This window comes from Cataglyphis hispanica, chromosome 21, assembly GCF_021464435.1.
Source record: "Cataglyphis hispanica isolate Lineage 1 chromosome 21, ULB_Chis1_1.0, whole genome shotgun sequence".
NCBI lineage: Eukaryota > Metazoa > Arthropoda > Insecta > Hymenoptera > Formicidae > Cataglyphis > Cataglyphis hispanica.
In genome coordinates, this window is record NC_065974.1 from 2,798,566 (window position 1) to 2,823,288 (window position 24,723).

The following is a 24,723-nucleotide window of genomic DNA, read 5'->3' on the forward strand; positions in this document are numbered from 1 at the left end:
GGGGTCTCGGTGCCAAATGAAAAATTTCTAATGGAAGAGATACGTGACCGTTGTGTGCGCGCTCGCGCGTTAACAGATAGGCAACAGCGTGCAGATTAGGTCGTTTCGCGCGAGCACGTATCTGCATATACGCTGCTCCTTGAGCGGAGGCACGTCGCGATGCAAAAGTCAGAGGTGACGTGTCACCGAGGAAAAAGGTGACGACGACGATCTCCATGGTCGTTGCGTTGTGTAATCTAACAACCAAGTGATAAAACAGCCGCGCGCAAACCAACATTCTGGTGTGCTACGAGAAGATCTGTTGCTGTACTGTTATGCTGTTAATTAAATATCTCGTTTAATTATCAATATATTGATAATATTGATATAATATTGATCGTGTTGTAGAAATAAATTATTTAAAGAAATTATAAAATATTTACACTGTTAAAAAATTTGTGTTTTCTTGTTAAAAAACATGCCAGTTAAGATTTTTGAAAAAGATGTTGATTTTATTCTACAAGGAATGAAAGTGATTGTAGACTGTCAAATAACATTTTTCCAATTTAATTTTATCATGAAAAATATGATGATTTTACAAGAAAATTTATTTGTAATAATTATAAAGCTTGTATTAATTTTGAAATATTAATATAGTATTAGTGTCATCATTTAACACATTCATATTATGTTAAATTAACAAAAGATTTGTGCAGACCGTTTATGTTAAATTTAAGCCAAATTTTCCAACAGTGCAGCTAGTGCAGCTGTGCCAGTCAGAGAGACACAATCGCTCTCTTTAACCTCTGTACTATAAATAACCATATCGGGCATAACATGCGTTACGTAAAAATCTGCAGACACACTTGGTCTACATTGTGTCGAATATCATAGTTCATGAGACTTTATCGATGAATTGCTGTGTATATCAGAAGCAAATACGCAGATCAGTGATGTTCGTGCTGTTTTCGTGTTTCCAATCGATTCTCGATTCCGCAATGAATCAAACGTTAACGATCTATTCATGGCTCGTAATTTAATTCATCGTTACGAATTCGATTTTTTTCCTTGCCGATCGATTGCCTTGCGAACGCGGCCGCCGATCGCGCTCATCCGCGACGACTTCCGGCCTACGCGATATGAGATTTCGTTTCAAGCTCGTCTCGGTTTATTGGCAGGATCCGGGGTGAATCTTATTGACCTCACAGCGCGCGGTACATCGCCGTAACTAATTCCGCGTGGTTTGAAGGAGAGAAACGCACGCCGCCTACCCGCCCACGCCAACATGTTTGCGTGTAAAAGTAACAAAAATTTTTATAATAAATTAGATTTTAATCAATAAAATTTGCACCACAAAATGATGACAACAAATAATCGCTCTTTTATTATTAATTATGCTTTTTAGTGACATTCATTTACGCATAATGATTGACAAACAAGGTCCTATTAATTAATCTGAAATCTAGATAGATTTAATTAAAAAGAATAAACATTGAAAAATTTACTTTGAATAAAATAATGCATCATCTAAATTAACATATACCTGTTTAATTTTTTTTATATTTAACTCGTATCCTCTTTACTTGTTGAAAACTGAGAACCGCTGATTCGCGTAGAATGATCGCGAGGCGGACCGGTTCAGGTCATGGAGGAGACTTCTCGCTCTGGGGTCGTATCTTCTATGAGCGTATAAATGAACATGAGCTCCCTCAGCCCTTCGCGAGTGTTTAAGACGACGTTTCCTTCGAAGGATATCGAAAAAAAAAAAAACCCGCTTGAACGAGTGAAAAAGTGGATCAACGAGACAAGTAAAAAGAGAAGATATATACACGCAACGAAATGACGCCGATCGATATTCTTTTTTAGGTGTCAAGCCGAGAGATCAAGATAAGGATGTTGACTGGTGTCGTCTTTCTCAAAACTTCACGCGCATGTAGATTGCCTTGTAAAATGATATTAAAGGATTAATGTATCGCGATGGTTGTCTCGGGAAACCTTCAACCGGTTGGTAACACGTTTCATCGATATTAAAAAATAATTAGAATGCAAGGGGAGACAGATACCGATTTTAAAATTTAAAATCCAAATTTTTAATATTTTACATTTCGGGATATCAATATTATAACAATAATATACTAAATAACATTATTTATAAATATTTAAAATTCTCTCTTTTGTGCAGAAAATTTATATATGATAATTGAATCTAATATACACAAAATCTTTTCGATAAGAAGTAATAGATTATATATATGTAATAATGCTGGTGTAATTTAATTTAAATTAAAAATGCAAAATAAAAAATATTTTTGTCTTTTCCACATTTTTCATATTTTTCTATGACTTGTCGAACGCATCTTGTATCTATTTATTCAACCAATGTCGGTCCAAGAATAATGAAACTTAACAATGTTGACACGGAACGATCGAAATGCTCCGAGAGATAATTGAATCGCTCCAAGACGTCGAAATATTCGACATAACATACAAATTACATACCGCGAGTTCTACGATTAGTTGCCTCTTTCTCAGTCCAATTATAGCCGGGCGATGCTCGAAATTCGGCCAACCGAGGCACGCACGCATGCACGCGCGCGATCGATATACCTCGAGGAGCATTACCGGCGAGAAGATCGTTAGTCCGATTTTCGGGCCTACGATCGTTCAGGCCCGGTGGGCAGGTTTGAGCTACGACCCCGAGCATCCCGGACTCGTCCTCCGTTTCTCTTTCTCTGAGAGAGGAGTCGCATGACCCCACGATACAGACGCGACCGCAGGCTTCCAGGTTCAAATCCGACCGTAAGGTGTGTGGGGGCTTTTATATGCGTGTAAGGGCCCCGATGTTGGTGTGCGTGCGACGCCTCGTAAGGCGATGGAATGCGCCCGTCCACTCGGCCACTCGGACGGATGGCTTTGTCTTCGCGATCTGACGTCTCGTTCCGAGAGCCGCGCGCGGCAGCGCTGGTGCGGTATCAGTCCTGTATCCTGAGACGTCAGGACGACGATGCCCACGAATCCGGACTAATCTGCCCTAATCGAATTCCTTCGGTCGTAACTGTGTCCGGGAGATCGAGATAAAGGAAACGAGTGTCGTCTGCCATTAACATTGTTACGCTGCTTCGAAGAAGGATAATTACACAAGGACACTTTAATCAAAATATATAATTATTTAAATTCGTTTTGTATTTTTTTTTTGTCGATTAAAATTTTGAAAAAATTTGCAAATAAGGAAATTTTTATTTGCAACAAAAATACATTTTAAATCTTTCGATCAAAATAATAAGATATTTGCCTAATAATCGCTATCTATCTTTAAGCGTGTAAATTTGTCGTACAAAGTCTTTGAAAAAATCTGCTTGACAGAAATGCAGAGCTAATCGCCACGAACGCCTTTATCGCATTGTCTCCCGCTATCGGCATAAATGAGCTGCGGAATATCTTCTCGCAAAGCACTAAAGCACGTAGACCTATTCGCGAAACCGATAAACTCTTCTCAAGTGACCATGAAATATCACGTAAAGCGACTGACGATAAGTCGTTCCCATTCTTCGTTCGCGTTGTATCACTTTTGTCTCATCGACTTGATGAGGTAACTAATGAAAGTTAAATCAATTAAGAGTATCGATTTGATTATCGTGAAAAATGAATAGCGACTGACAGTCGACAGTGCTGTGTCTTAATGATCGATGGTCATCTTTAAGTACGTTTATAAGAGAATTTGAGATAAATATTTGAGTTTATTTTGATGGAACTACGTTTATTCTAAATTTACATGTTGCTGTATCATTAATATCATATTGATATTAATAAATTATAAATATCTTAAATATCAAAATTATTTTATACATCCAAAATTCTACATAGAAATAATTTGAAATAAAAATTGTGTAAGAAAAATAAATATTGTATTAATAAAATAAATATTACACACAATTTAAAATATTACGATGAAATTTAAAAATAACAAGTAATTATACCGATTGCACAATGGTTTAGAAACCGAGTTTATATACGATAATTAATGGATTATACACACCTCCCACGTTTTCTTAATCCATCTCTCCCCTTTCTCTTTCCCTTTCTCCCTCCCTCCTTTTCTCTCCAGTCTTGGCAATCTAACCCGACGCTCTAACGTCGCGAGTCTTTCGCAATTAATCACCTCTGGCGATCACTAACTGTCCGACCATATTAACGAAGCAATCGTCTCCGGATTTCTTACACACATGTACATAGCAGATCTCATTTCGATCCAATTATTCGAAAATAAAGCACAATTTGCCTTCTATTTCTAACTCGTTTGAATCTCATACGCTCTTTTAATTTGGTACTTGTTTCTACGGACGTGTTCATAAATGTCCAGTCAGACAACTCGTAGTCTCGTAGAAAAACGTAACGAGGAAACACACGCCTTCGGCATAAATGGAACAATTTCGAGATCTCCTTAATGTCGGTCGCGGGGAAGAAAGGATTTGTTACGCACGCGATAATAAAAGACCGTGTCCCATATTCACGCGTGCGACAATAACGAAAGAGTGGCGTAGAGCAGAACCGAAAGGCGGGAGACAAGGTGGACAAGAGACCGCCGATGGCGTATAATGAATGGATCGTTCGCACCTCGCCCACGCCACGCGTCTCTCTTTCAAGCTAAGCGTTTGCCAAGCGCGATCGGCACACGATCTCCTAGGTGGTAGTGTGGCCGGCCGATAATTAATTACTCTTGAGTGATCGAGGGCCGTCGATCCTACCGAGCGGCGTCTCCGTTGGAAGTACCGTGCCAATTTGTCAGACTAGTCACACGCTTTTCTCCGAAGCCACCGAAGCGTTCTCTATCGACGAGTGAAAGGGCTGTCCTTCTCTTATTATTATTCCGCAGCAAGCTCGCGGATTGAGAGATTGTCCACGACGCGGTACTATATACAGTGACGAGGATAATTTCACTTTCTTTGAGATTCAAGTCTCTCACTTTAATCAGATTTGCTATTCATTCCTCGCCAGTCATTCCTCGCATCTCTATTTAATTTCTCTGAAATCCTCTTACGGACAAGAAGCGATATGAATTCTATAAATGCAAATCATGATAGATTATAATATATATATTTAAAATAACTTTGGATTTTTTAATAATTTTTAAAAAATCTCAAAATCTCGTTTATTCTATGTAAGATATTTTCGCTTATCAGACACTCAAAATCAACTTTCCTAAAAATAATGCGTTAATGCGCGTTGATCTCACGGATCCTTTCGGAGGCATCGCGTACCGGGTGGCCCCATACGAAGAGGGCACACCGGCGCCGCACCTGTCAGGTCATTAGGGTATAAACGGTAGATAGAGTATAGAATCTCCGAGATTCTCTGGGAAGGAAGAAACGTAGGATATTTGTCTCTCTCTTATTTCTATTTTCGCTCTCTCCTTTTCTCTTTCTATCTATTTATCTCTGTCTCTCCTATGTCTATCTTTGTCTCTTCAAATGAGAGAAAAAGTGGTACGGCGAGGCTGCGAGAAGAGAAGGAAAGGCTGCGGCGAGGAGGGGGGAGAATCGGGCGAGAAAGAGGAAGAATCCTGGTCAGTTGTAGAGGAGGACAAGGGGGAGCCGAAGAAGAAGAAGAAGCAGAAAGGCATATCGGGAGAGGACCCAGGAGGAGGTACCCGTCACGAACTGCGGGCTAATTGTCCGGGAGATTGCTCCTGCAGCCTGCTGTGCGCTGCTGTTGCTGCCGTCTGTCCTGCACGTTGTTTCCTCGACCTTAAGGCAACCTCCGGGCGTCTTTAAGATCTTGATCCCGCTGAAGATCGACCGAGTCCCCTCGGCTATACCGCGCCGTGGATAGGATTATTGTTTTGCAGGGATGGATTTCCGACCTGTCCGTAATTGTAATTGATGACGGTGGAAGCGTAATTAACTCTCGCGTCCGGATTCGCGATTTTCGTTAGGCGAAAGGTCACGCGTGACTACGAGATAAGCGATATACTTTTATAATAAATCTCGAGAAATGAAAAGTTCTAGCTTCAAGAATCAATTAAAGTTGGAAAGATTTATCAAGTGCGCGATGTAAGCGGAAAAAAAATTTTCTATTGCAGAACCGCGGGACAGATTAAATCGCAGTTCTTGCATTCGCGCGACCTTCTGGGTAAAGAGTGAGAGTGCTCGCGTGTCGCGCGTATATCTTCGTTTATTCGCGCACGCTTGCTCTCCGTCGTGTTGAAACAAGGAAGAAAACACGACGGCGAGAAATTTCTCGCATCTTGAGCGGGACGTTTTTGTTCGTGCAATCGATCGATCGATCGATCGATCGACGTCTCTCGATCTCGCTTCTCCTCTCGCTAACGTTTCCTGGCACACGACAATGCGCTGCCGTTGGTCGCAAATCCTTTTTTTTTCTCGGTCTTAACTTTGTTCCACGATCGAACCAATATGTTTTCAAAATCGTGGGTAAATCTTCACGACTTTCACAGGTAAGAAATATATATATATAATTTTTACGATCAATCAATTATTTTAATTTAATAGATCGTGTTGTAAGATTGATTCTCGATTTGAAATTAAATTCTGTAATCTACGCTACGCAGGATCCGCGATAAAATATCTTCATATCCGAAACTCAAATCAGTCAGAGAAGGCTCGCGTTTAATCGCCTTAAAATCGGTCGAAATAAAGACTACTATATTTGCCGTCGAATTATCGACGTGCCGCGAACGTGCCAGTCGGTCAGATATATATCGATCGTTTCGCATGCTCGACGAGTCGAGCAGTGTTCGGCTACCGGCTCGTGCAAATACAGATACGAAAAGCATCACGTGTAACAACCAGACGTATGCGTGTAACATATACATGAGCGTCTCGTCGTCGAACCTATCACGTGTACACGTACACTCGTCGCATGTGATTCACGATGGGCGCTGCGGATAGTCTATACGCGTAGCAGGAGTTCGTCCCAATGTCGGAGCTCGTGGCCAGTCAGCCAGTACTAATTAACCGTGGAATGCTGTATCTAGATTGAAATCTGGGTGACCCGACGCCCCGGGGCCGCCACCTCGCCGCCTCAACCTCCGGGGTTTCGTTCGGAGCTCACGGGGTTCATCGGCTCTCGACGGGCAGTCACCGTAGGGAGAGTAGATCTACCTACCTACCTATCTACGCCCTGTATCTAACAACCGTGTTAGTGCGTTCGCGCGCGAACGCGTTAAAGCGCAATGCAGACTAGATCCATTTGCGTAGACGGTTATGGAAAGTTTACGTTCCGCAGTACCACAATGACGATGGTTCCCGCTGCGGAATGCATATTTGCGTACGCCAGTGCATGATTTGAGTTCCGCGATATAGTTATTTGAATTGCAACTTAACATCGTAAAAAGCTTTATCGACACAGCTGTTAGTAATCAAAATTCTAAAAAATATTTAAATATATTTATTTTAATTTTTTTTTTTTTTAAGATGAAAAAGATTATTTAATATTTTGGATTATATTTGTTCTTCCTAAAGCATATTTTACAATGCTGTGTGTGCTAATTTAAAAAACGAAACACGAGTCTGCTTGTGCATGGCAACGCGATGATTGCGAAAAAAAATCGTCGAGATAATGGAGATAATTTTTACTCACGGAAACTCAGGAAACAATGAAATCCACGTGGTGGAACGGCATTGCGTAAGATGAGCATGCCGATCGCGGTGCATAGATAATCAGTTTACGCGAAACAGGTTTAAATCGTGAAAAAAAAAAAGTAACGTAATCGGTAGTGGTACTATATCGCCGGACATTATGTCGATATCATACACGCGATCGTAAAGGTCATCGCGTTATTTTAGCCTCCGCTATCTGCCGCGGTAACCTTTATGATCGATATCAGTGATCTCATTAAACGTTAACAATAAAATGTCGTGATACCGTGACCTATTAGTATATTGCCATGTCGATAGTAACTTCGCGCTATGACGGCAATCAATCTGTTTTTCTCGCGCGCTCGATCTTACCGTTCGCGAGATACCGAAATTATGGCACTAAAAGGGCCGATTGTTGCAACTTCTTGGGAAAGTCACTGATAGATGCTATCTTAGATAAAATATATCTAGTTTATCGACAAGTTTCGTTTGACATGTTTCATGATGTAAATGTCTATTTTGAATAGTTAGCCTGTAGATAAATATGAAAGCGCACTTCCGGATTGTATAATGCTAATTTCGTGTCATTAAAAAGTAAGATTATATTAATATTATTTTAATATCTATTGGATCTATTATGATGTATCTGACGAATGGAATAATGAAAGATTATTTATTTAAAATTTAATACTCACTCTTGCAAACAAGAGTAAGTCGAATATTTATTCATGTATATTTTTTATAATGAAAAGTATTTAAATAATCTAACACTAATATGTACAATAATAATTATTTACATTTTTCTGCAGTTATACTAAAAGTGAAAGAGTTGATTAAAGAAGATAATATATTGCAATGCATGCTAAGTCACAGTCGTAATATAAATAAATAGGAATAAATATAAAATATTAAAAAAAGATTTTTTTACAAAATTTAAGAAATATTGTAAACCTGTGTAATATGTAATAACTACTGTAATATGTATCAATTAATATTTTTCTTGCAATATCAACTCGAACATTATATTTAATGTCGCCGTTTCATTTTCATAATTTTCTGCTTCAATTAATTATTATATATCGAAAAATTAACTAATAGATCGGAATTATTTATTTGATAAGCAATATTATGTAATACTACTGTTATGATTACAAAATTATATAAAAAACTAAATTTATTTACAGTATCATTGACAACATTTATATCGATTTAATTATATCATTTTTTTAATAACAAATTGTGTGATGGTCATAAGAGTTATAATAAAATAGCAATAATTTTCAAAAACAATCGATGACAAAACTGTAAAGAAATTTTAAATAAAAAAATATGTATTATATTACATAAAATATTATATAATGCAACAAATTATATCACTTTGCACATACATATATTGAGAGCTAACTACCATTTTTTTTACATATATTTTTTTACATGTTTATCATTTTTAATATATACTCAATTCGTCAATTAGAAAAAAAATTTAATATAGCAAAGTTTTAAACAACTTGTCAAACAATTTTATCGTAATTAAGTTCAAGTCTATATCTATATCTATATCTATATCTACTTTTACATAAGAATTAAAATATTCTATTAGATTATCCGTCTTTTTTGGCTTCTTCGTTCTCTACATCCTCAGTGTCAAAAGATTGTAAATACTCATAGTAATCAAATGTATCGACGAAATTATTAATCTCAGTGAACCTTTCTGCTTCCATGTTTTGTATCATATTTTCAATAGTCTTCTGATGCAACTGAAACAATGTCCTCTTACCAAAAACTGCAGCCAGGTTTTACATTTTCTACTAATAACTTCTTTAATTTATGCGATTTTTCAGTCGAATTTTCTTCTTTTTCCATTTTCCTTTTTCCTTTTACATTAGATTGATTAGTTTTTCTCTTCTCATCTCTTTGTTTAGCCTCAGGCATCTTATGCCGTATCCTTAACTGATGACGTTTTATAATTTTCCACAACCAAAAGGATTTTTTTTTCTTCTCTTTATAATCTTTATCTCCGTTATTTAACTTGGTGAGTTGATAGTCGTGCATAAGATTTAATGTTTTATCTATAAACATATTGAATGAAATATTTTTTCTCAAACTTGTCTTCTTTAGCAGCCAGTTAAATAGTTGAGCATCCCAATAAAAATTAAATTTAAGATTTTTATCATGTTGAGGTTTTTCTTTAATTAATTTTATCAGAATATTATGACAGTTTGTAAATCTTTTTAGCCAGCGATTTTTTCTGCCTAATAAGATATTATACTTTTTTATATAATGAAATGCTGTTTTTCGAAAACACTCATATCCAACCATTCTTGATGATATAATCTGCTTTAACAACCAATTAATTAAATACATTTCCAGTTGTGCATAACTTTTTTTTACATTAGACTTTATATTAGATTTTACATGAAACTTTACGTTATCGTTATATTTGATCAATCTATGTAGCCAATTATAAAGCTCCTTGTTTGTTCTTGGTCCATTGACACCATATTTTATTATTAATATTTTCGCTTTAGAACAAAGTAGCTTATAGGAAATTGTTTTCCCATCTGCACGCTCCGCTTGACACCATGTACACAATATCTCACGCAATAATTTATACTTTGGGCGCCAATTTCTTTTTACTTTCAATGATATGTCTTTTTCCAGTATCCTGTAAACGGATCTCTTAACAATTCTATACTGGGCAACAATTTTAGATATCGGGACACCATTATTATATTTTTCTTTAATTTCATTACACTGTTTTACGCTGAGGTTAACTCGTTTCGCTTTCATTTTGTGGATGATATATAACAAGCTTTTTTATATATTTAAAATTATTTTTATACCAAACTTTGTTTCACTGTTACTGATTTTAGAGAAACTCCAAAAAGCGAAGATACGAAGTATCGAAAATTATACTAATAACTGAAAGTTGTTACACGATTAGTTACTCTTGAAAAGAACTTTTCAAACAAACATAAATAAAAACGTTGGTTGAAGGTCCTTTGTTAACTCATAAACAATAATATTTTCGCATTTTCAATGTTTACTGTTGACGCACAGTGATATCTACTAAGACATTATTGCCTACGACTTACAATAACATGATATATAACATGACAAAATTTAACATCAAATTATCGATATACTATGGTTGGATCCGCTCGCGCGCACACATACACACACAAAAGCTAAATAAATTTTTATTAAAACAAAAATTGAAGTTGATTTAGTCAAATTTAAAAAAAAAATAATAATAAAATTTATTAATTATTAAAAAAAATAATAATTTAGTTTTGCCAAATAATTTTCTTTTTGCTACACATAAAGCTTTTAATTTTTCTTTATTTTTCATTTATTATGATTTATTATTTGAAATAAAATTTATCCAAATCTGATTAATATAAGTTTTTATTTTCAATGTTAATTTTAATATACAAAATTTTTTGAAATTCTTTATTTTTAAATTCTATATAATTCTTTATAATTTTTTTTTCTTGTAATTTGAATTTTATAAGTTCTTGTACTTTTAATTGAATACATAAAATTTAAGATCTAGCGTCTTTATTCTATTTCTTTTTAGCAACGATAAAACTCCAAATTGTCTTACTTCTGACTATAAGCAAGCATTATACGTGTGAATGGAAAATGCATTAAATATATTCGCGTCACATCATGTTTTGGAAGAAAATTATTCTTAATATATCCACAATAAAGTCTTATTCTCGACTGTGTGAATCTCCGCGGAAAAGGGCAACAGATTTATATAACATGTAATACCGACAATATTTGCGATAAGCCGCGAAAAAGCGATATGTTATGCGAGGTCAACCGATTCAAATCGTCATTATTCATAGTGGGATCGATGAAGTATCAACCGGCTTGATGTAATATAATTTAGATAATGACGTGATACAACCATGGCACATCAATCTAATCGGTAATAGTCGGCTGCCACATCCTCGGAAATCCATTACCGTCCCGCCAATGATTTAGTTCAGATCATTACAAAAGGTTCGGTATTACATTACGGATCATAACTAAACCTAGTTGTTGTACAATTATTTGTCTCGGATAAAATTTTGCAGTTTGATTGAAAGAATCTATCGTACACATAAATTCAGAGATTATAGCATAATTACGAAATACAAAAAAGAAATTTTCATTCGTTCCTATAAAACGCTTAAACTTGTTTGTTTTAGGTTTATGTAGCGTTTAAATATTTAAAAAAAATATATATATATTTAATAAATAATATATTAATTCTTTTCAATGTGTTCCCATAATAATATATCTTCTTGAATTTCATATTTTTGAAATAATTAATTTTTACGCCAAATATTTTACTACGATGGTGAAAGTTGTTATCACATTATTGCGTTGAAACGATTTTCTGGGGTTACACGCACGTCGCATGGTACGAAGACGCATCCCCGGGAAGTTGACGATTCGACACGGTCGTAAAACTACAACCACGGCACCATGCGTGGACAACCTCTCCGGGTTAAGTTGTCACCGTGGTCGCGGTATCGCCTCGTAGATGCGAGGCGAGTTGATGCGGGAACATTAAGCGTAGAATCATTCTAAAATATGGTCAGATAAAAACAGCAGGCTACGACCCGCGGGACGTGCCTGTGTAGTCAAGTCGGGTTACGCATAGACTTTACAAACGACTAACCTCTGACCCATGGTCCATTCAAATCGAAAAAGAATAATATTAAAAGCTAAAGAAAAATACAGGCCTGAATCACGAGATACCTGAATATGCTATGGACAAAACAACAAAAATTTCTTTGAAACTTTGACCTAATCTTGTATCGCAAGAATAAAATCGAGATACATATTGCGAAAAACAATGTTGTATTCATAATTATTTAATAATTATTTATAATTTTATATATATATATATATATATATATATATATATATATATATTCTTTCTTCCTTATTTTAAATATACGCTGCAAAATATGTATCTTTTTAAGATTTTTCCTTTCAACTTTAACTATTTTCTATATAATTATACGCAGCTATGTGTAGTCACATGTTTTCCATCAATACTATCGACATTAAAACCAATGATTTCATTTTCGTTATATTACCGCGCGCGAACAACCTTAATCATGCGAGTACGAAAATAATTCGTCGAAATGAGGACACACGGGTAAGAAACTTCGGGCGACTCGGAGAACCCGATGTCTCCCGATTAAGAGCGAGCTTGCGTTCCAAGGTGCTCGTAACGCCGCTCTAAGAGCCCGTACCTGTCCACGGCCTGGTAATACCTGAAAACATGTCTCTATCACGGAGGAGAATCTACCTCGTCCGGTAACGCCTTCGCATAAAACCGACGTTTTATCCCGTCTCCGGCGGCCGCGACGTGTTTACGGCGTTTCTATAGTCGACGGCGCAATAACGAGGAGGGCATCGGGAGAACAGAGTGGCGAAAGGGAAGCGGGGTGTGTTCCACGGGTGTGGGATAGAATATTTTCACGAAGCGGCATCTCTAAATTAAGAAGCCGCCGAGCGTAAGGTGGCGCCGACGAGAGAGCGCATGCTTTTTCTATCATTTTCCGGTTTCTCATTGGAGATCGTGCGAAGGTACCGATACGATTCCTCGGCAATGTTTTCAAAACGTAAGGAGTCTTTACCTCTCATATCTTTTTTGTTCCTCTTTTTGTAAAGTCGCCCCTTCCCATTTCTCCTGATATTTCTGTTTACTTCTCTCTTCCTTTTCTGTTTCTCCGCGTCTCTCACATTGCGTTCACCGCTTACAAGCTCTTCTGCATCCGTCTGATCGCATCTTGGCCAAGTCGGCCGGTCAAACGACTTCTTCCATTCATATGCCTTTCAATCAGATATAAGTTAATAGTATAGTTAATTATGTAGGTTATTTTATTGCGAGATAATGATAAGAGGAAAATAATTCATGTATTAGCAATGGTTTAAGTTTTATCGATGTTACAGCTGTTTTTATAATTCATTTTATACTTGTCATAACCAAGTTAAAAAAGTTTTCAGTTTAAAAAAATAAACTATGCAAAATTATATATATATATATATATATATATATATATATATATATACAGGGTGTCTCATCAAAAAAATAACTATCTTATAATATACAAAATAATCAAAAATATCAAAATAAAAATATGAATAACCAATCCAAAATTATTAATTCGCGAAGCCACAGTTAAACAAACACACACACACACACACACACACATACACACATTCCGATTAAACTTGACGTGAATGAACTTAAAAACGTGCTCAACGCGTAGCGAATTATAATCTGCGGTAGATTATCTGGCTGCACTCGCAAAGAAGGACGACGCTTTATATTCCATTGACGTCTCGTCTGGATCGTCATACCGACACGCTGCCAATGATACCATGTCAGCAGCTTTGTAGTTGGTAGGCAGACGTGCCAGCGCAACTGTCTAACAAATATGCTCAAAATCATGGAACCATCAATCGTACGTTTCGATACAACATACACGAACAAGATCTTTTATTAAACCGTATTTTCCACGTGATTCGTTGTAAACAGATCTAAATTGTCGTCGTAAAAATCCAAATATGAAAAATTATAGTAAAATTAGAATTTAATTATAGAGAGTAAAAAATCAAAGGTAATTTTATAATAAAAATACAAATATTCTATTTAATAACTAATTTGTTTTTCCATTGATATGTGCCGGAAATAAAATCGAAGATTTATAACATTTTTAAAATCAAAAATTTATAACATGATAAATTAAATTATATTTAATTTATCGTGTAATAACTCTTTATCTTAATCGGTAATCGGAATTTTATAATAACTAAAACGATTCGGTATGAATTGTTACTTCGCACATACCTCCTTTTCGAATATCGTTCTCGCGACACCTGTAAACTGTTTTCGCAGATCACTTGAATAAATAATATCAGAAAAACGGAAGAATTATTAAAACGGAAGAATTATTACGATATTTCTGAATCGCTTGAAGCAATCTTGTATTTAACCCTTAACGGTCGTAAGTCACCTCTCACGTGACAACAGTACTTTGTCGCTGCGGTCGCACGTCACGTGGGAGGTGACAACGAGCGAACCAGTCAAAATTCGCGTTTTATGAAATGCGGGCACGATTGACTTGTGAGTTAAGCATCAGTAACGGAGCAATTGACATCTTAACTGACATATCACTGCCTTTTGTACTCAATTTTTAATATATTGAGCCCAAAAATGAATAAAGAAAATTGTAGAAATTTCGATAGTGATGATAGCAGTGAAAATTTCGATAATTTTAATAATGAAAAATTTATTACTAACGAACTCATAACGGAAATTATAACGATTGTTTAGTATGTTCGAATCGTAAGTTGCCTGGAGGAAGAAGAACAACGGTATACTTCTGTGAAACGTGCAAGAGAAAACCATTCCTTCATGTTGGAGATTGTTTCAAAAAATATCATACGTTAAAAACTTATAAATAATTATTTTAAACTCATATATTTGTAATACACCTTCAAAAAATAAGTAATATCTAATAAAAATTTTTTTTGATTAAAAGAGATTTCGCATATTTACCGAAACCAGCTACAACCTAGTGAGAATCACGTATGAAAAGCTAGCGACCGATAAGGGTTAACTTATAATCGCGCATTCTTGATGCTAATTATTCTGCATTATTTATTTAGCTAATCTTCTGTCAGTAACAATGTTTGTTCTATTTTTAACTCACTTATCGCAAAATTCTTACGCAAATAGTAAGAAAGAAAATGGCTTGTAAATTTATTTTGTTTTGTTTTTTTTTTTTTCTTTTTTTGTTCGTACGTTATATATTATAAATTTCTATCATATGGATGTTAAAAGCTGCTGTCAAAAAATCGATAAATGTAAAGTGAAAATGCTATTTCCATTTCTAATGTAGCATTATTATAACTGGCATACATGTGCATTATGAAAGCGTACGCAAGTAAACAACGCGTTGATAAAATAAATAAACGTACATTATTTAATATAGAAAGGGCTAGATTTTTTCAGTCGTCATCTCGTTCTGACGTTATATATGTACATCGACCTATATATATTTTTCCAGGCAGAAAGAGAGACAGAGAGAAAGAAACGAATAATGCCCGCGGATTGTTTATTGTGCTCCGGGCACTTCTCACATCTTACGAGTCCCTTTCCCCGCGATAGATTCCTATCCTCTCCATCATGGAGAGCCGTGACCATCTGTCATTTGTCGGTTGAGATTTTTCGAACGGCATACGGCCGTTCTGAATGGAGAACTCGTCTTCTCCTCGATGGCTCGTTATCGACAGTAAACCCGCCACTCGTCGTCACTCGTTCTCTGGCGCGTTAATAATAATGTCAGATAGACTCGGCTCTCTTTCTTCCGATTCACGAGTACGCCGAAGTGTTTCCCGAAAGATAAACGCGTGCCGTGCGCGCAATCGGCCGGTGCTCCGGCATTCAATAATTCGCACGGGCAATTAAGCGACGTGACTCGCGCGATTCCCGATATGAAAACGTCATGACGCGATTAAGGACTTCCCCTGTCACCTGTTGGATACGACAGGGGACTCGTTGGCGCGCGCGTGTCGCTACGGAGGAGGGAAAAAGGAGCACGTTCATTTACTTTCGAGAGCGCGATTCGAAAATCAATCGATCGAGATGAAGTAGATCGCAACAGATGTTGCAACCTGAATTCCGTTCGAAAATATTTACCGTTTTAAATTATTTAGTCACGAATGTAAGATTAATTAAAATATATTTTATTAAAATCGGTTATCGGTCTTCATTAATTAATTTCCAGTAAAATCAATATTTTATTTTGATAAGTAAACCGATAAAGCATCGATTTGTAATAAACGATTGATTATCTCAATATCATTTATCAAAAAGATTATAACGCTACATTAATATAATTACTGATAATTGTGCGCGCGTTCAATTATAATAAATTATTATTCCATTTTTCAACTTTGATTTCACGACGATTGCTGTTTGCTATTTATCAAATCGATACCTCATTCGCATCCATCGATAAGCGAGGCCATAATAATCCTACAGATTCGACCGAGATGGTCGATGAAACGAGAGCATCATTCCGATGCGCGATTCTGCGGTGCTGTCAAAAAAAAAAGAAAAAAAAAATCGAATCAAAGCACAGAGCGGGTCCAGGGGGAAATCAGGGGTAACAAGGGAGCAGGAGGTTCCCGCGTATTACCTACGCGACTCGGGCTTCGCGGCTAAGAGGGGAAAAGAGGGAGAGAGGCCCTTCGTGTTCGCGGCCGCGAAATAACGTCAGCGGTTTGTGGTTTTTCATACGTGCAAGAAGTCACAATGGTGAATCCCAAGAGCGATCCTTGTACATAGCGCGGGACCAAACGCTTCTCTCTTCACGAACGAGACGATGGAAGAAAAGCAAGAAGAAGACGAGCAAGAAGAAAAGGTGGCTTTTGTTCCCACCTTGAGCGAGCCTCGACGCGACCTGCCACTTTTTCACGTTTCTCCTCGTCTCTCTCTCTCTCTCTCTCTCTCTCTTTCTTCTCGCCCTTTCTCTACCTTTCTCTTTGTCTCATCTTCCTTCCTTCCCCATCTCTCTCTCTCTTGCCACTTCCTCGTCCCACCTGGGATATCCTCTTCCACAACTGATGCCCTTTGTCTCGAGGAAAACGCGATTAGAAACCCTGGCGGTGCAATTTTAAGGCGGTTCCCGCTTCCGTCATAATGGCGTGTCTATTAGTCTCTCGAACAGCAGGGGACGAACTTTGCTGCTGTTTTCTCAGTGGCCTCTCTGGCCGGCTTTCTCGTCATAATCTGGGAGACGCGTGCATTTTAGCGGAGGTGGAAAACATCTGTTATTTGATCTCGTTTCAGTGCCGTAATACAGCGCTATTGATTCTTGCAATAATGCCAGAGAGAATATACGCAGTTATTTCAATTTGAATATTTCTATGTTTGTTTAATAACGTGTTCATAGTCTATACAATTTTCAAAAAATATACGATATAATAAATAATCACGTGAGATAGAAATAAAAATAAATTCTATTTTTTTTTTATCTACAACACGCGTATAATCTGGATTATTGTATAGAATTTACGCTAACGCTATTATTTACTTTTACTGACAGTACATCATATTGAAATTAAATATGCGACGCGTTAAAACATAAGTAAGAACGGAGTTACTTATTTCTATTAAAAAAACAGGTTTTATTAACTGTCGGAAACAATGAAAACGAAACGAGCCGATAACTACGCGTAAGATATACCAAGAGCGCGTCTTTTGACGGCGAGTCAGCAAAGGGAACGAGAGACGACAGTCGAAGGCAGAAACCGATGCTTTGTGGTCCATAAATAAGTCACCCAACTAGCACGACAACGACGTGCAGTCACCGGCGCAAAGCGTAATCGCGTTTGTATTTTGAGCGATAGCCAATATTTAACTCCGTCAATACCGTACGACTAGGACGTGCCGAAAGGACTACCGGAGGGAGCGGTAAATCGTATTCCGCGACGGAAGGCGAAGGTCGAGGCTAAAGCCGTGCGAGCGCGTTCGCTCCCTCTTCGACCGTTCGACAGGGAGACCCTACATGGCGCTTTCGACAAGGTAACCGAAGATGGTCGGCAAGAGCCGTGATTCCTAGAAACCTGGTTAGAAAGACCTGGCCGAGGATAAGTCACGAAAGTGACGAGGCCACCGCGACAGCGTTACGCATACCAGACATTCCAGAAACATTATGTCTCATCTGGTCGATCGCGCTTTTCAAAGGGTTTATTCTTCAGGTAAAAAAATTTATCTCGAAATTGTCAGACGAATGATATATCACGTTCATATAGGAAGCATTATAATTATACTAATTAGAAAATAATTGTTTGCGATAATGGGTGATTGTTAGTTTAAAATAATCAAAATATAAGCAGCGATAAAAAGACTGCGATTACTTAACTTAATAATGATAAAATATCGTTATAACTGGACAAGTCGCGCGAGAGCGGTTGACATCGATAATTATCATAATTTATAACTTTCGTCCTGCGGCTTCTACGCGTCGCGGTTTTGACAAACTAAGCAAACACTAAGCAAACGCTTCTGCACGAGCCGCAAGTCTGAAACAGCTGAGAATATTTAAATGTGATGAGTTAAAAGACCGAGGATAATATTTATGCAATTTTTCACCATTTCATCGTTTGTCCGCTTAATTAAACAATTATCGTCTTATCAATCAGGTTATTAATAACATATTTCATAATTCTAGATATAAGAAACGTGAACATAGATGTAGATATTCACATAAATAAGATGGCACATATTATTTTTTAATAAAAAGCAAAAACAAAAAATAATTTTATTTTTAACGATTGAAACAATTAAATTGGAGTAAAAACTTGTAGAACTAATAATTATAAAAAATAAATAATTTATTCAAATAAATAGATTGTCGATTATTATCTAACGTTCTAAACAAAAATATTTGAATTTTTTTTCCATTTTTCATGGAAATATTAATTTAATGAAATAAGGAAACACACAATTGAGTCCATAAAGAACATTTAAAAAAAAAAAAAAAATAATTGTAGGTCTTGCATTAACTGTAGATTCCGAAAATGGATTTCTGCGGCGACCCTAGATGATTCGTTTCGGCGACGCGAGACAATGTCTGTTTCCTGCTGACTAGGAGAGAGACGGTAATCGCATTAGCGGTCGCGGCGCGTCCGTTGCGCGTCCGCGAAACGTCTCTCGCCATTACCTCGACTTTATACCGAAACGAATGCGTTGCGCGGGATCGGTTCTGTCACCAAATCACGCCGGTTTTGCTACGCTATTCCGAATCGGAGAGCCGAACAACCGGCTAACGAACGCACACCAACCGCGTGTAATCGCGCCGCGATATAATGCGCACGGCGCTAAAAAAGATTTATTAATATCCTGACTGGCAAAATAGCGTTTTAACCGAACGATTCGAGACGGATCACGTGCTTTTTCATGAACGAAGTCAGCACTACGGGAGTTAATTACGCTCGATATTTTTTGTTGGGCTTTCTGAGTGATAAGAATTCTCATGTATCGATTTCTCAACATTAGTCTTATCGCCTTATTAAATAGCAAATTAGAAACTATTGACTGCGCGTCGATGCATGCAAAATCGGACTAAAGTTGAAAAATCCATCGCTTGACAGTTAACAGCGACATTTTCAGCCCGAATAGGAAAAAAATCCGCGAATTCTCTCTTAATTAGAAGACGCCGACAAATAACGCGAGGCGATTGGACGAGATAAAGACTGCTGGAAGTTGCGGGAGCTAAATGGATCTCTATTTCGCTACCGACAGCTCCTAAGGGTTCCTAATTGTCAAGATCGAGCACCATAATTACACCCTCCGCGATTCGTTCTCTCATCTCTCGTCTTCCTGTTAATGGAACCAAACGAATTCTCCGCATGGCAAAATAACATCGAAAAACATGCAGCGATTCGGCAGGTAGGTAATCGTAGTCTGGGAATTAAGAAGTCTGATAAGAAAAATACGATGAAAAACTACTTCATAGGGAACCTATGATCTCCTATTACGTGATCTTTTTTTTTTTTGTTAAATTATAATTCCCGAGGAATCTGTTAAGAACCAAATACTAGTGATAAATGTTATTTATGGTCTAAGATAAAATTCTGTTTATACAAGAAAGACAGTTAAAGTTAAATATGATAATGTAGTTGCATGAAAGTTTTCAATTCTCGAGAAAAATGTTTAAAATATATAATGTTTAAAAAAATAGAAAAAATTAATGAAAGGACAATATGTGATTGTTTTTCAAAATTCTATTAATGCTTAAAATTAAAATACTCAAATTTTAATTCGAGCAGAGTCTCGCATAGCGTTTAAAGCATGAATTTATTGACACATTAAAGAGATATCACACGGTGAACAATTTCCGAGAAATTAAGAATCCTACGATAAAACAAGGAACTCGACCGAAACTTTTTATTGTCGTATTTTTTTAATCGAGTTTCTAAGATCTCATCACACATTGATATCGCGTTTACATTTTATTTTTTATACCCTTTTTTTTAAGATTAAAGATATAATCGCAGAAATATGATATGATAAAAGATAGACGCATTTTGTCAGTAAATATAAATTAGATATAGAAACAGGGGAAAGGCAGTAGCTGAGAATTCATTTATAGCTCCGGAGATTAAACTAATTGTTTCACCATTATAAAGTCGTGATTAGATTACCAAGAACAGTAATTGCTCCCGTATTATATAATTCACTCTCGTGACACTCGCGCTTTCTTATCTAGGCTTATGTTTGCTTTTTGTTCGTCATTCGACCTGTCGATACAGTAATAGAGTACGAATTCCAAAGTCGCAGCGTGACGCCTACTCGGCCGGTATTTCATAACTTTCCGCACGCCGCAATAGCGATTTGCGTCCTTTACATTATGACTTGTTATGATTTCGCCGACTACCTATCTGCGCAATCGATAGAACGATCAACGACGGATGTGTTTGTGCAAAACATAGCGCTCGCTCGAATCATTCATGATTATATCGCATCGCAGCGCGTTTTAAATTCTCTCAACTACGTTAAAAATATTTAAAAAATAATTCTATCAAAATTGATTGTGTCATAATTTCTTTAAATTTATAAATAATCTTTAATATCTATTATTGCATTCGAACGTTAATTTGCTTAATTTTCACATGATTGATCGATCGCTCAACTCACCAGTGTAACACCAGGCCGGCCAGACGACAGGGCTTTCGGTGTCCAGCTCCCTCATTCTCTCAGCGACCCGCGGACATCTCCACTCCGTTCTTCCCGACGTGGCGGTAAGAATGTCCAGTTTGGCTATCAATGTCAACCTCCAACCGAGCGAAAAATCTTCGGTTCTACCTGTCGTAAATCGCAGGAGAACCGCGTTTGGCGATCTATTGGGGAAATCACCTGTTGCGAAGAGTTCTCTCTTTCTCTAGTTCAGATAAATTCGTCGTAGATCTTGTTTTGATATCGTTCGAATAGATTTGAAGGCTTATTCGAAAAGGCAGGTCATCCGATTCTTATTATCGAGACTGTGCACATGCAAGTAAAGGATTCCGAGAGACAGATAAGTTTTTAGATGACTTTTCGCCGTTACCACGCTCCGGTAGTGCCGCTGATAAGGCACGGAGGACGCGTCATCGACTCGTTGTACAATCGTACTCGTCACGTTGCACAATGATAACACACTTCTCGCGAACTTTATGGCCGTAACAGCGAGGGACACGCGTGTTACACGAAAAGGCGTCTGGCACTTGACTCGAATCGCGTATTAAATGTCACGGAAATGTCAATGAAGTGCCATCGACGTTTGACACCTTCACTGAATGTTCCCTTTCTCAGCTGCGCGTCGAATGATAGCTGTCTTCAAGATCTTGCGGATCGCAATCGAATTTCGAATTATCACCAGATTACTCTTTCTTTTCACTCAGAACACGATTATCAGGCTATTCATTTAGCAGATGCTAAAAATTCTGTTCACACTAGATTTTCAATCTAATTCCTTCTTAAAACGAACAGTTTTAATCATCAACTGCGTTGGTCTTTTATCATCACGATAAGTTTTATCAGTTGTAAGATTTTGTTTGCACGTGCAAAATAGATTCACTTCTTTAAAATGAGATTTTAGAAATTCTCTCGAATCCAAATAATTCGATAAATCACTTTCATCTACCCGTGTAAAAAGATCGCGCGTTCCATCGAGCTATCACTTACTTCACCTCAGTCACCGCGGGATCACTTTCTTCACTACTACAGTACACCGGCGATCGACCGGTCCCGGTTATCGCAGAGTGTACCTCCGACCCGGTCGATCCTTGCCTTCAGTCCGAGAGGATCGTTGACGTACCGCGGGATGACACGACACTACACAGCACTGCTGCGTGAGGTGATGTCGAAGAGGATAGACGGATAGAAAGACAGAAAGAGAGAGAAAAAGAGAAACAGTAGAGGGAGAGAGAGAGAAAGAAACAGGTAGGGGGATGGACAGAGGGAAAAAAGACGGCGGAAGAGATAGGCCGCGGGGAAAGGAAGAGAAAGAAGAGAAAGAGAGGGAAAGAGAGAAAAGGAGAAAGAGGGAAAGAGAGAGAGGGAAGGACCTGACCACCTGACCACACTGCTCTGCCTTAGTAGGCACGACACACAGGTAAGCGGAGTGGCACTTAGGTTGGTGCACCTGCCGCGAGAGTCCGCGCCGTAATGGGAGCGGGGCAACGGGCGGCAGGTAGGCAGGCCCACAGCTCGTCAACCTGCGGAGAAGGGGAATCAGTCACATGGCGAGTGCCCCGCGCTGCCTGCAAAGGAGGTGGTAGTCGAAGTAGATGGTGGTGGATGAACGAAGGTGGTGATGCTGGCGACGACGGAGCCGGTAGTGGTGGTGATGATAGCGGTGGTGGTGGCAGTAGTGGGTCGCGATACAACACAGGAGTAAGAATCACCGGGATCATATCGAGAGGAGAGCCGACTGTCGGTGCAACCTGTCGCGACGATCAGTGTCGCGGCATGGTAATTCCGTTCGGCAAAAATTCCAGATGATTTTCTCGCGTCGTAGAACGCCGACGACGAGATGAGTATGAAGAGGGTAAGCATCCGAATAAGCTTCGGCGATTCTTATTCGAGATACACAGCCCGGTGACAACTGTCAGATATAGAGAACGAAAAACGATGCATAAAGATTTAAAATAAATATTTATATATGCAATAAATAAACGTTGTTTATCACGAGAAAAAAAATCAGACATGAATAATTTAAATAATATAAATAAATAAGCTAAAGAGAACATGACATATTGTGTGTTCTCAGAATAAAATAAGAAATACAAAAGAGATTATAAATCGCGGAAACTCGCGAAGGGGGAAATTAATGATTTGAATAAAGTTACTGGCATTAAAAACAAACGATCCCATAAAAAAACCATGATAGCAATTGAAGCCAAGATAGAAATGAAGTGGACTATTACTTTCCATTATTTACAACGTGGAAACATTTACCAAACACATTATCGGAACAACATAAAGCCGCACTATCTTTCTTGCGTGTCTCCACTAACCGATTATGGTTCATCGGGATATTCTGTGCACGAATGCCATATTTGGATCCTTTTACGAGATAGAACGGAAGAGCACCCGTTGAATTCCCGAGATCGTCGGTATTAGTTGACAGTAGATTGCACCGCGAAGCGTTGTCTCTTCCCAGCACGTCGCTCAATGTCTAGCTATCAATGCTACGTCTTCCTTTACTTTGGCGACTGGCCGAGGCTCGTATAATAGTCTAGGTGGACACTACGTCAAGGTTGAACGAGACGCGAACACTTTGTTTGCTTGTATGCCATAGTTTTTAAAGGATCGTAAAACAATCTCATCGACTTGCGTCGGCTCCTGGATAGTTTTCCTTATAGTTCGACTTTACTGTGTTATATATCATTTTGCGATTCTAAACACGAATTTAAAAAAAAATAAAAGAAAATAATTCATTGTTTATTTATAAATAAAGGTAACAATTTTTGACATATTTCGTATATCGTTTTATAAAAATAATTCAGATATGTATGTGATCGTTTGAATAACTTTATGTTTATATATATATATATTGCTTAATTCCTTGAGCTTGCATCATAAATAATCTTATCGAAACTTGTTGTCTATGTCTGGATTAACTGTGATAACTTTAATTATATTTTGTGTTACAGTCTTTCAAGCGTGAGATATCTATTATCAATATATCGATATATCGCTCGTTTTATTTCATTGCAATTGATATAATATACCGTAAAAACTCACTCTTGAACTTTTTTGTGATTTTAATGATATCTTAATTATTTTAAATAATGCAAATCTTTTTACTAATCTGACTTGTATTAATCGGATCTTATCCATACACCTAAATTAACACTAATTACATGGCATCTTATCTATGATAATCCTGTAACATCGTCGAAGCACGGAGCATACATCTCCGAGATTATTCTAAAAACGCCTTCGATGTTCAAACATGTTCCTATGACGTATATAGTGGGGTATCTAACATATAAAGTAGTGCGCCGAGATGAGAGCTTGTTAGGTTAATCATCATATTGTTTCGCGAGGGGCGAGGCGCTGCCTTTAACCGACGAG

At 37.5% G+C, this 24,723-nt stretch overlaps 2 protein-coding genes across 11 annotated transcripts in view; both read right to left on the reverse strand.

The window, feature by feature from the left end:
- LOC126857270 (uncharacterized) overlaps positions 1-24,723 on the reverse strand; it is a 203,536-nt gene that overhangs the window by 70,122 nt on the left and 108,691 nt on the right. The window contains exons 1-3 of one of the 10 annotated variants that reach the window (XM_050606517.1): positions 21,301-21,382; positions 17,134-17,388; positions 13,223-13,418 (exon numbers count right to left, since the gene is read on the reverse strand). The exons of 4 other annotated variants lie outside the window; for them this stretch is intronic. In XM_050606517.1, the coding sequence (XP_050462474.1) occupies positions 13,223-13,229 (7 nt within the window). In that variant the 5' untranslated portion in view covers positions 13,230-13,418; positions 17,134-17,388; positions 21,301-21,382. Of the gene's footprint in view, positions 1-13,222; positions 13,419-13,807; positions 13,941-14,439; positions 14,578-17,133; positions 17,389-21,300; positions 22,813-24,723 lie in introns of those variants that run through there. 5 more of the 10 variants (XM_050606516.1, XM_050606519.1, XM_050606518.1 and 2 more) reach the window with 5 other exon arrangements.
- LOC126857277 (ITG-like peptide) overlaps positions 1-24,723 on the reverse strand; it is a 295,970-nt gene that overhangs the window by 55,157 nt on the left and 216,090 nt on the right. The window lies entirely within an intron of this gene.